This window comes from Pelodiscus sinensis, chromosome 2, assembly GCF_052426305.1.
Source record: "Pelodiscus sinensis isolate ZL-2025 chromosome 2, ASM5242630v1, whole genome shotgun sequence".
Lineage (NCBI taxonomy): Eukaryota > Metazoa > Chordata > Testudines > Trionychidae > Pelodiscus > Pelodiscus sinensis.
In genome coordinates, this window is record NC_143053.1 from 13,288,115 (window position 1) to 13,301,147 (window position 13,033).

The 13,033-nt window shown below is 38.2% G+C and overlaps 1 protein-coding gene across 3 annotated transcripts in view; it reads right to left on the reverse strand.

Annotated features, from left to right (window-relative positions):
- Window positions 1-588: 588 nt before the first annotated feature.
- Window positions 589-13,033, reverse strand: part of KHDRBS3 (KH RNA binding domain containing, signal transduction associated 3) — a 314,537-nt gene continuing 302,092 nt past the window's right edge. For all 3 annotated transcript variants that reach the window (XM_075920082.2, XM_075920081.2, XM_006123528.5), the window contains 2 exons: window positions 5,206-5,264; window positions 589-1,198 (listed from right to left, as the gene is read on the reverse strand). In XM_075920082.2, the coding sequence (XP_075776197.1) occupies window positions 1,107-1,198; window positions 5,206-5,264 (151 nt within the window). In that variant the 3' untranslated portion in view covers window positions 589-1,106. The remainder of the gene's footprint in view (window positions 1,199-5,205; window positions 5,265-13,033) is intronic.

The window sequence follows — 13,033 nt, forward strand, 5'->3', positions numbered from 1 at the left end:
GAAACTTTCTAATTTGTATCCTCCCTGTTTTTATTGGTTATATTAAGATAAATTAAGTGAGATTAAAATCTTATTTGATTTATTTACCTTTGCAAATGATGACCGTTTTAAGGGTTACACATCCTCTGCCTCTGACGAAAGCGACCTCAATTAGTCAAGTCAGAAAGTCTTTAAAAGCTTTGTGTTTATTGCTTCCAGCACGGAGCGAGGTAGTCATTAAGGTACCAAAATTCTCATAAAAATTCCAAAGTTGCACTAGTGAAAAAATGCTCAACAAGATGAAAACTAGTCACATCTTTTTCAGAAAATTCATTAGCTATTTTAAACCATTTTTAACCAAGCTTATTTTTTTAAATGTGGCATTCAAGCAGATCCATACCATTTGGATACTTTAAACAGCATTTAAATCTATTGTGAGTATATAAATGTACATTTAGGTTTATACCATTTTTTAAAAAAAGCTGTACAGTGTTTAGTATGAGCCTTTTATATTGATCATTGTTAGATGAATTTCTCCCTGTTTACTACTATTTATGAAGGTTTATTCTAAAATAAACTATAACATAAAATTACTCTCAGACACACTGATTTTCTTTCAAAAGTTTATTTAGTATCAAGCAAGAGTAAACTTTGCTTAACACTACAGAACATTTCAAGACTTGAGTTACAAAATACCACATTATTTGCATTTGTAATTTGCTTCCCTTTTTACGCATATTTGCAAGAGAAAAAAAAACTAGCAAAATGGTTGAAAAATAAAACTAAAAACTAAATTGCTGAAAACCTTTAAAATAAAAGGTTATGCTTATGTTAAAAGAATGGATTAACATTTTTAGTAAACCTAGTTTTTGTTTAACACTAGTTAATCAGAGGTTATTTGTTTTTGATCACCTATTTTTCAAATACAGTTTGGAAATAACAAAGTTCCTTGTTTTACATAACTTTCTGTCCAGATTGTTCTTTCAGTAGAATATTTAAGTTCAGTCCATCCGTTCAATTTTTAAGCACTTTGATTGACTAAAAAGGGATTGTTTATAGAAAAAAATTACTTGGGACAGTATACAGGATGGTGAAGATTGGATATTTCACAACATCAGACAGTACAATCAGTATCTGGCATATGGCTGGTCTCTGTAGACTCCCTTTGTTGTCCTTGCAGAAGGTGCCTTGTGCCTTGAGTTGGTCCATTCCTCTTGACCTAAAACAAGGAAAAGCAATCTCAATTAGATCTTTCCTAATGATTCTTATGGCAATCTTTGTTTTGACATCTTTTTTTTTTAAGTTTATTTTTGGAGTTTGGTGCTTTTGCACTGATATTTGCAGACAATGAAATCCAATATTAGTCAAAGAGCTGGTGAACTTCCCCACACTGCACTCCCACCACGTCTTGGGGTGATGTGTTTAAGTAATGTGGCTGCAAAGAAGAGTGCAACTATGGAGGCAGAATGTTTAGAGGATGCTTGTACTAACATGACCTGGAGTAAGTACAGGCAATTCTATGCAATCTACTGAAGAGCTTTTTAAAAAAAACAAAAAACAAAAAACAAAGCCAAACATCTTTTGGTCACTACTTTGAATTACAAATCCGCAAGTGAAAAGATAATCAGCACTGGTGGCTTCCCTTTTGTAAAAGCAACTCAAATCATGAGATATTAGTGGAATACATCTTTTTTTTCCCCTGTGAAATGTAAGATCTAAAGAGCTAGGTTTCTTTTACAATCTTCAAAGAGCAAAGGACATTGTTAGCCTTGTTTGTAACAACAAAATGAACAAACACACAAAGATTTTTCACAACACACACTAAATTGTATTATTAACGATAATAACATTTGTATTATGGTAGCACCGAGGAGAAAATCAAAATCAGAATCTGAATGTGCTAGGGGTAGAAATAAATAGGAAGACACCATCCTTCCCCAAAGTGCTAACGATCTTTCTGTAAATCTCAAAATGTACTAAATGTACTAAATTTCTGATTAAAGAACTTTGCCCTCACAAATAAAAAGCTATCAGTTTAAACTAACAAGTTTTAATTAGAAAAATTCACATTTTCTATCTTAAATACTGTAATGTTACAAAATGTTGTATCTTTTTGTGTCCTGCATTAAGATTCATCCCTATCATTTTTTTCTTTAATGAGCTACTCTGAGAAATCAGACTCCTACTGTCAACGGTTAACTTTCATGCTGGAATAGAGAATGATTTAAGCTGTGCTGTCAACAGAGACCAATTTAAAGAGCTATGAGGGGCAAAAATTGCTTGAAGTGACCTCCTCTTTTGATGCACTCATCTAATCAATGACTTTCCCTCGAGTTACTTGCATCAATTCAAGTAGATGACATGTGGCAAACCTGTATGTTCAAAGCGTTTGTTATGACAAACAAATCTTAGCTGAGGTCATCATTGCTTCGGGGAGGAGATATCATAAAATGCACTTCAAAAGATATGCCAGGAAATGGTTTCCAGTTATGTTCTAAAAAAATGTCATAACATCCATTAACCAGAGTCATGATTCACTTGCACCAGTCACTGACAATTCATGAGTTTTTGAGCTTCCTGACTGATAGAAGACTGCATTTCTCTGATCTCTAACCAGAGGTTTAATATTTCTCCAGGAAGCAAAGGTGCCTTCTAACATGCATTATGCTTCTAATCCACAACCGATTCCTTTAATTAAACTTGTCACCACTGAACTTCTGGTTTGAAAAATTTAAACCTACAATTGAGGCATGTGCTTTTTGCTTTATTATGCATTCTTTTGCCTTCATACAAGTACTCTAGAACAATTATGTATATTAAAATACTTTTATAACTTTATATAATTACTACAGGTTGAACCTTTTAGTCCAGCACTATCTGGCCCAACAACGTCCTTGGTCCGGCATGATTTTAGTTAGCCAGATGTCCACTCATCATAGGTGTGGCCAAGTTTCCTGTTTATAGCCACCAGCTCTGGCTCTCAGTGTTTCTGTGGTGTAATTTAACTCTGATTTATCCTCAACGTCTTCTAAAAGCCCAGTCAGTAAGCAGTGAAAGTGTCGATAATACTGCTAGACAATGTTCACCTCCCTTGGTTTGGCAAATTCTCTGGCTCAGCATCAGTCAGAAGTTCAATCTGTACCTTCTTGACTTTACAGAACTAGAACTTGGAAATGAATTAATACCCCCAAAAGACCATAAACAAATTCTGAAATGTGCTCAGTATAGTATTGATTCAGCAAAGAATTATAGAACACTAGGACTGGAAGGGACCTCGAGAGATCATCGAGTCCAGACCCCTGCCCTCAAGGCAGGACCAAATACTGTCTAGACCATCCCTGATAGACATTTATCTAACCTACTCTTAAATATCTCCAGAAATGGAGATTCCACAACCTCCCTGGGCAATTTATTCCAGTGTTTGACTACCCGGACAGTTAGGAACTTTTTCCTAATGCCCAACCTAAACCTCCCTTGCTGCAGTTTAAGCCCATTGCTTAATAATAAGAATAAGATCCTCCGGAAAAGGGCTTTTTTTCCGGAGGATCGGGGCCAGTGTAGACGCTCTTTTCCGGCTTTTCTAAAAGCCGGAAAAAAGCGGCGGACATTTTTATTTAAATGCCGCGGGGGATATTTAAATCCCCCGTGGATTTCCCTATTACGACCTCTGAAATTAACATGCCCCTTTCGGAAAAGGGGCCAGTGTAGACGAGCCCCTTGTGTCTTCCTCACAACAGTCCTATTAATGCATCTCGGAATCATGTTTGCTTTCTTTGCAACAGCATCACACTGCTGACTCATATTTAACTTGTTGTCCACTATAACCCCTAGATCCCTTTCTGCCATACTCCTTCCCAGTCGCTTCCCATTCTGTATGTATGAAACTGATTATCCCTTCCTAAGTGGAGCACTTTGCATTTGTCTTTATTAAACTTCATCCTATTTACCTCAGACCAATTCTCTAATTTGTCCAGGTCATTTTGAATTATCACCCCATCCTCCAGATTAGTCACAACCCCTCCCAGCTTGGTATCATCTGCAAACTTAATAAGCGTACTTTCTATACCAGTATCTAAATTGTTGATGAAGATATTGAACAGAGCCAGTCCCAAAACAGACCCCTGCGGAACCCCACTTGTTATTCCTTTCCAGCAGGATTGTGAACCATTAATAACTACTCTCTGAGTACAGTTATCCAGCCAGTTATGCACCCACCTTATAGTAGCCCCATCTAAGTTGTATTTACCTCATTTATTGATAAGAATATCATGCGAGACCATATCAAACTCCTTACTAAAGTCTAGGTATACCGCATCCACCGCTTCTCCCTTATCCACAAGACTTGTTATCCTATCAAAGAAAGCTATCAGATTGGTTTGACACAATTTGTTCTTTATAAATCCATGCTGGCTGTTCCCTATCACCTTGCCACTTTCCAAGTGTTTACAGATGATTTCCTTAATTACTTGCTCCATTATCTTCCCTGGTAAAGAAGTTAAACTAACTGGTCTGTAGTTTCCTGGGTTGTTATTGTTTCCCTTTTGATAGATGGGCACTATATTTGCCCTTTTCCATTCCTCTGGAATCTCTCCTGTCTCCCATGATTTTCCATAGATGATAGAGGAGATATCTGAGCCTCTAGCTATCAGCTCCTTGAGTATTCTAGGATGCATTTCATCAGGCCCTGGTGACTTGCAGGCATCTAACTTTTCTAGGTGATTTTGACTTGTTCTTTATTTATTTTACCTTCTAAAACTACCCCCCCTTCCCACTAGCATTCACTATGTTAGGCATTAACATAAGTTAACCATGTGCTTCCACTGGTTTCTGTGAAGTTTAAGCATGTTTTACATTAAGCATATGTTTAAGTATTCTACTAAATTGAGACCTTATGGCCCAGTTCTGCCTTATTCACACTAAATATTATTGTAGTCTGAAAATAATCCTACTGATTTGTGGAAATATAGTAAAAAAGAGTAACGGTGGATAATTCTTAGTGTTTATGTGTCCAGTTATACGGCAAATATAGCAAACATAAATACAAAGCTCCCCCACAACAAATGTGTCCCTGTAACCATAAATCTTTTAACACCTATAACAATGGGATTCATGCAGGTAGAGAGTCTGATGTGGGATTGCAGCAAAGTAAATGAATTTTCTTTTCTGTTTAAACTGATTTTTCCCAAAAATTATTTAAAATACACTTATAATTACAAAGTAACTCACCGTAAGAATCGTATGTCTCCTCACTAAGCCCATGTCCATAATCATAGTAATCTGCTCCACTGAATGAAAAAAAGAAAAAAAAGGAGACAACATAAGCAATGCAGTTGGAAATACAGTGTTAAACAGGATATCTTACATCCTGTTTGGCTAAATTCAAAGGGATTTAGGCATTTAATTTCTTTTTTAGGTGCCAAAATCCAACATTTAGGTGGCAGGGATATTCAAAAAAGCATTGTTCAGTTGCCACCTAACTCTGTAAGTGCCTAAGTTTCCCTCAGCAGGCCTGCAAATTTTGATACCGCCACGCTGCCTGGTGCCCTATCTTATTTTTAAAGAGGCAGCATCCCACAATGGTTTCATGGTCCACACATCTGTATATATGCATAACATTTTGCAGGATTATTGCTTAAAAAAATTATTGTACATGTAATCATTTGCCTACAGGATGTTTGCAAGGCGTTAAGCAAAAAATAAGGAACATTATTTAAAATACAAAACGGGTGATTGTTCTAATTTGGTTCCTAGACCAGACTCAGGATGGAATTCATGACTATTTGGAGAGTAACTCTACAGTTGCAGACTGGTACAACCAATGCCTTGCCTTTTCTAGGCAATAAAGCTGTGTTCTTACAATATGTTGTTAAGGTGGTAACACAAAGTAAAATTCAAGTCAAGACAAAGAAGTCTGTAGTTTTACCAGGAGTTTGCAGGCTCTCCCATAATCATTTTATGTACACCAAAAACAATACATGTACTGCATTTGCATTTAACTCTCAGAGGCCTGGTCTACATTGGGACCTTAGTCCGAAATTAGCCCCCAAAAATCAATTTTGTAAGCAATGCATCCATACTACCAAGCCCGTTATTCCAGAATAAAAGTCTGCTGAATTTAAACTCTGTAGTCCTGCTTTTCATGAGGAATAATGCTATTCCTGAACTTGTAAGTCTGAAATAACATTAATGTGGATGCTCTGGTGCCTCTAATTGGCCCCCCACAGCGCTTCCCGGGGCTCTGAGTCCAAGGTAGCACATCCACATTAACAAAGCATGCCTCAGACTACATTTGATTCTTCCCCATAATGCTATACCTATCTCATAGAACTGGTAGGGACCTTGAGAGGTCATTGAGTACAGTCCCCTGCCCTCACAGAAGGACCAAGTACCATCTTTGACAGATTTGCTTCAGATCCCTAAATGGCCCCCCTCAAGGACTGAACTCACAGTCCTGGGTTTAGCAGGCCAATGCTCAAACCCCTGAGCTATCCCTCCCCTAAGATTGTTTTATCACTGAACTGTTGCAGGGAAAATGTATGATACTTTGTATGCTTCAAATTTTTATCCTGAATATGTAGGTCTGTATCATATGGGCTGACAATCCATAGATGGGAATTTTATCTCTTATCTTCAGAATGTCACAGTACAGACACTGCTAGAATTTTTAGTGTGTACACAGAATTTCGAATTTGTAAAATTGAGTGTCCAGAAGTTGAACTTAGTAAATTCAGAATAATCTCCTAGTGTAGACATGTCTAGAGAAAACCACAGAGCTGAGACAGCATTTGAGTCTTCCACTGCTTGGTAATTAAACAGAGTTGTCAAATTTTAGAAATTGCCTGGGCTAAAAGTGTAAAATTTCCAGCATATATAAATACAAAAACAATATGTGCAGTGAATGAGTCTCTGTTATTACTAGTCTAAAGCTTCCTAAACTAAAAATTCTAGCAGTGTCTGTACTGTGAAATTCGGAAGATAAGAGAGATAAAATTCTCATCTATGGATTGTCAGCCCATATGATACAGACCTACATATTAAGGATAAAAATTTGAAGCATACAAAGTAGTATAAATTTGCCCTGCAACAGTTCAGCGATAAAACAATCTTAGTTTTGACAATCAAGAACTTTAAATTGACATCCTCTATCATTTCACCAGTATCGGATTATTTATTGTTAGACTGCCATCAAATCTAGAGGTCTATAGCAGCTGAGCCCCATCCCTAGGCCTGTCAATCCTGTCAGAATTACTTTTGCAGTGTTTCATTTCACAGACCTAAATTGTCTATTAAACAAAAAATGACTCATCTTATGGCATGTAAACTACAAAACCAATAAACACTGGAAAGGAGAAAATCACTTATTTGCATTAGAAGTATATCAAAATTTATCTTTATTACCTGACAGACTGTTCAGCATTAATAATCAGGTCAAATAATAATGTAAAGTGCTCAAAGTTGCTCAGTGAAGTGCAATGCGCTCTCTCTCTTCCCTGCACCCTTCTCCTCTCTGGCTCTATACAAAAGTAGTGCTGCTAAAACCTTGCACTTCTGACTTCTGTTTGAACTTGACAATCTATTAAATGAATATGACATTTCACACAAAAGGACAATGGAATGTTTGTAACACAGTGAACACATTCTGTGTAACTGGTTGCATAGAAGGTTGCAGAAAAGAGAAAATGTAGAAATATTGTAAGACCACCCATCTATCCTAGGTCTTCCTATAGTTAAGAGCCCGATGAAATTGTTTTATTTTTATATTTTTTCCATTTCATTTTTTGGAAATTATGTTATTTTATTTCCTCCCTCCCCCCCCCAAAAAAACCCTCTCCAATTTGCCCTTTGTTGTAATAACTGGGCCTACAAATTAACATACATTGTAAACATTAGACATGAAATGTTAGACATGAAAGTATAAAATGTTATGGTAACCTATAACAACAAACATTAATAGAAATATGTGCAAGAGGGACATACAATTGGTTCAAACAAAAAAAGCCTACTGATTTAACTCAAGGAAAACATTAGGATCATTTCTTTAAAAAGAGACGCCTGGGACCAGAAATCGATGAACTAAAATTTGTATGTTCAAAATGAGGTCTAAATTAATGAACAAAATAGCGAGAGTATGGACTGGCTATTCTATCCATCACCCTCTCCCTTTTTTTTAAACTAGAAAAAATAACTTTTGGGGGGAAATATAAGGGAAGGACGGTTGGAAATGCCGGCTGACTAAAAAATGAGAAAAGAGGAAGGTGGGAGTGTCACCATGATGACAAGTATCAGAGGGGTAGCCGTGTTAGTCTGAATCTGCAAAAGCGGCGAGGAGTCCTGTGGCACCTTATAGACTAACTGAAGTGTTGGAGCATAAGCTTTCGTGGGCAAAGACAAAGTGGGTCTTTGCCCACGAAAGCTTATGCTCCAACACTTCAGTTAGGGTATGTCTACACTACCATCCTAGTTCAAACTAGGGTGGTTAATGTAGTCATACGAACTTGCAAATGAAGCCCGGGATTTGAATTTCCCGGGCTTCATTTGCATGTTGCCGGGCGCCGCCATTTTTAAATGTCCGCTAGTGCGGACTCCGTGCCCGCGGCTACACGCGGCACGAACTAGATAGTTCGGACTAGGCTTCCTATTCCTGTTCCACGAGGCGTACAGATCATTCGGAATAGGAAGCCTAGTCCGAACTATCTAGTTCGTGCCGCATGTAGCCGTGGGCACGGAGTCCGCACTAGTGGACATTTAAAAATGGTAGCGCCCGGCAACATGCAAATGAAGCCCGGGAAATTCAAATCCCGGGCTTCATTTGCAAGTTCGTATGACTACATTAACCACCCTAGTTCGAACGAGGATGGTAGTGTATACCCTTAGTCTACAAGGTGCCACAGGACTCCTCCCCGCTTTTACCATGATGACAGTCACTCCCAATGTCTCACAGAACTCCGGTTTTCTTTGTCCTAATCCTAAGAAATGTCCTGACCAGGCTGGACCAGAAAGGCAGAGCCAAACTGCTTTTCCACCTCATGGGCTCCAGCTAAGTCTCCAAACACTACATGGGAAGTGAGACTTTGCCACCCCACTTTCCATGTGTTCTTTTCCTTCCCCAACTTATTTCTTTTCTTTTGTATCTCTCCAATTTCCTTGTGTCTAAAAGGAGTCTGGCTTAACTGGCCCAGACTAGATATTCTGCAATGCTGCTGTAAGCAAGTGAGCAGCTAAATGCAATGCCCTCAATAGCCCAACATCAGTACAAGTTTGCTAGGCCTCAATATGGCTAATAAGACCATGTGCTGTGTGCCTGTTTCTCCAGCAGTAAGGATGCATGTGAGTCAGCACCAGAGACAAGCTGTTCTCTAACTCTCTTGCATGTTTGTTTTGCCTTCTAGAAAACATGACTGGACCTCAAACAACAGTAAGAGCAGTGTCAGCCCATTTGAACTAACTTTTTCTAAATTCCATAGAAAGGACAGTTATAATCATTTTTAATACTACCTCATAGATTATCACATGGTGAAAGATGGGGGAAGGTTTCAGTTAAAGGGAAAGGAAACACAGGATATTGCTAGAATAAAATTTTCTTAATATTTTATATGTTAAATGCTTGAACTTTTTTTTTTCTCTTCCGTTTATTTAGTAAAAGGTTAAATGGTTCTAAGCAGGTTGAGTGCTCTGTATACAAAGCCTGAATCTTGTTTAATACCATTCAGAGTTGGACATTGATAGGTTGATTGCCTATAAAAAGGCCTAACATCTACATTAATATAACACCTTCCCCTCCCCTCAATAAACCTGACTCCACCTCTCCCTCACACTCTTGCCCCTCTGAGCCTTACACTCTCCACCTGCTTTTGCTCCTTCAACCTCTGCCTGAGGTCCAGGCACTCTTGTCTCAATACCACCTCATCCCATCGAAGGAAGGGAAAACTGCAATGCCACTACTCCGTTAATGGGTATGCTTAAGGGAAGGTGAGCACCCGCTCTTCCTAGCTCCCTCACCACACTAACAGCCTTTCTCAGGAGTCTTTTTCTCTCCTGCACTCTTCATGGTGCTGTCAAATCCTCCCATTAGCCCTACCCCCTCAGTATGCACATTCTGTATGTGTCATGAATGCATGTAAACTACACAGAGCCTGCCCTGGCCTGGTGCACTCTGTATGGTGGAAGTGATCCAATTAGCTCACTGAACTATCCTTAGTTTTTAATTTTAATGTCTGGCTAATGTGAGCTGTACCTACAGTGCCTCCACTGCAGAGTCGAAGCAGTATTTGGGTTCAAAAGCTAACACCCCATGGTGCCTTGGAGTTATTAGAATATATCTGTCATCTTCAAAAGCATCTCAGATAAAAGTGTAAAGGTCTAAAATCACTTACAGAACTGTCTCATCCAAGAACCACAGATTAATTTTTGGGAATAACAATGAGAAGTCTTGTGGCACGTTATAGACTAACAGATTTATTGGAGCATAAGCTTTCGTGGGCAGAGGCATCTGACAAAGTGGGTCTTTGCTCACAAAAGCTTATGCTCCAATAAATCTGTTAGTCTATAAGGTGCCACAGGACTTCATGTCATTTTTGCTGATTCAGACTAACACGGCTACCCCTCTGATACTTGATTTTTGGGAATGTTCCTTTTACAGATATTTACCATTCACAGAGCTGAGCACATTTTACAAAGATTCTGCTATATCAGAACTCAAACTTTCTTTCAAATTAAACACTTGAATTCATCAACTGAAACAACCATGTAATTTCTATTGTCAAGGCCACCACATACCTCATACTGGGTACTATTTACACATATGCAAGACAATCCCTGCTCAGCCTGTTATGCAAATAACCAGATCTTCTGTTTTCAAAACTCTAAAGTTCTGTCAAAAGTATTAAATTCTCTGAATTTGTAAACAACCTGGATGAGGATCTTTTTCACATATGTTGAGGCAAGTGATTCAGCCTATAAAGGTGCTGATCGAAGATTCCCTAAACTTTGTATTTGTTTTTAAATTAGCTAAACCCAGAGCACTGGGAGGAGGGGGAAATCTGAAATCTGCTCTGTCAATATTGCTGAATAAATTTTAAAACGAGAACGCTTCCTTTCCTGACAATTTTCTCTGAGATTTTCTCTGCTTGTCCAGATGTCTGAGAATAGTTCCTTCCTGCTTGCAGATGAAGACAGTAATATGAAGTTCTTTTGGTGAGGTCTGCTCTTTCTATAAATATATTGCTCACCCAGGTTGGGTGAAGTTTTGAAGGACATATTTTCTCAGCTACGGGTAACTTTAATTCTGAATCTAGTCTGACTGACAATGGAATTTTAACCATCTATCAGATGCTCCTGTACCTCCATATCTCTAATCTTTACCTCTATTTCTGTGTATGTAACTACCTGAATTTCAATAGCACCAGTGCAGTAATTTTGAGCAGAATAGAAAGGAGAGCCTGATAGTAAAGAAAATTAAATTATCAGGCAGGAAAAAAATCCCATTCTTTTTTATTTTCTGTGCCAACCTAAGATTTCGGAATCTCAATATGTACACAATAGTATTGAGGGATTAGAATCCAACAGTAGATTTCAGTACACTGCTCCTAATTGCTGAGAGTTGGACATTAATCCCATAATGCTTAGTGTATGTGAAGTGAGGCCAGAGTAAGTAGTTTATTTATTGCTAAGAGGGAAGTGTCTAATTTCACTAAAACGTCACCTCTGATCAAGCAGAGTGAGCTTTGAGAGATTCTGTCACTTCCTTATCACAGCACAACTAAGCCACTTGTATGAACTGTTTCATCCGGTTAAACAATATGGTATAAAACATGGACCTGCAACTGCTTGTTCTTTTCCGGTGCAGTGTGAAGCATATGTTTCTAATGGACTGATTTTATAACTATGCAGAGTGCTTCCAAAAAGGAAACATTCATAGACCATACCTTGACAGTGATTTTTCATACAGATAAATTCAACATCTTAGTAAGGGCTTTCAGCACTAAGCTCATGTCTCAAAGAGAAATGGCAGCTTCACTGCTCATATTAACTACAGCCTGTTAATGCTGGAGATGGGTGGATGTTCCCTAAGTAACAGTTATCTCCAGGAGAATGGACTTCCAAAGAGTCATTCCTAAGTCCATGCCCTCTTTTTCAAGTGATAGAAATGTAGCCGTGTTAGTCTGGTGTAGCTGAAACAAAATGTAGCACTTTAAAGACTAACAAGATGGTTTATTAGGTGATGAGCTTTCGTGGGCCAGACCCACTTCCTCAGATCAAATAGTGGTAGAAAATTGTCACAACCATATATACACCAAAGGATACAATTAAAAAAATGAACACATATGAAAAGGACAAATCAAATTTCAGAACAGAAGGGAGATGGGAGGGGGGAGGTAAATGTCTGTGAGCTAATGATAGTAGAGGTGATAATTGGGGAAGCTATCTTTGTAATGGGCAAGATAATTAGATTCTTTATTCAGACCTAGGTGTAAAGTGTCGAATTTAATATCTTTTTCAAGATATTAAATATCTTTTTCAAGGATATTTGCATCTGGGATATTACACGATTAATATCTCAATATCACCATCAGCACTCAACATGTTTCATATTTCTGCACAGTATACATGGGTATACTCTAAACATGTACGTATAGTTGATGAATTGGGATGCAATAGCTCTTTAAGCCAGTAAAATAATCCTCCAGGATCAGCACTATCACATACCAGGGTTTTCTCTAACAGAACATGTTACAGGAACATGATTGCAGGGAGGGAGGAAGAGGTCTCAGAATGGCAGTTCACACTTTGAGGAGAAACTCAGATGGTTAACTATCATAGGACTGGACACTGGAGAGGAAAGAAAAGAACGAGTTGCTTCTCCCAGTCAGTGCCTTGAGATTGATCTAAAGTGCAGTTCATAGGTAGCAAGTTGGTAGTTCTGAGCTGGTGATCCATACTTTCTTGATTTTGCCTGTTATTTATAATGTGGCTACTTTTTTATATGGGCTTTGAGGCTGACTCCTTTGGGAAATGGTCAGGATAGCTTTAAAGAGTAGATGAGGAAAGTCAGTAG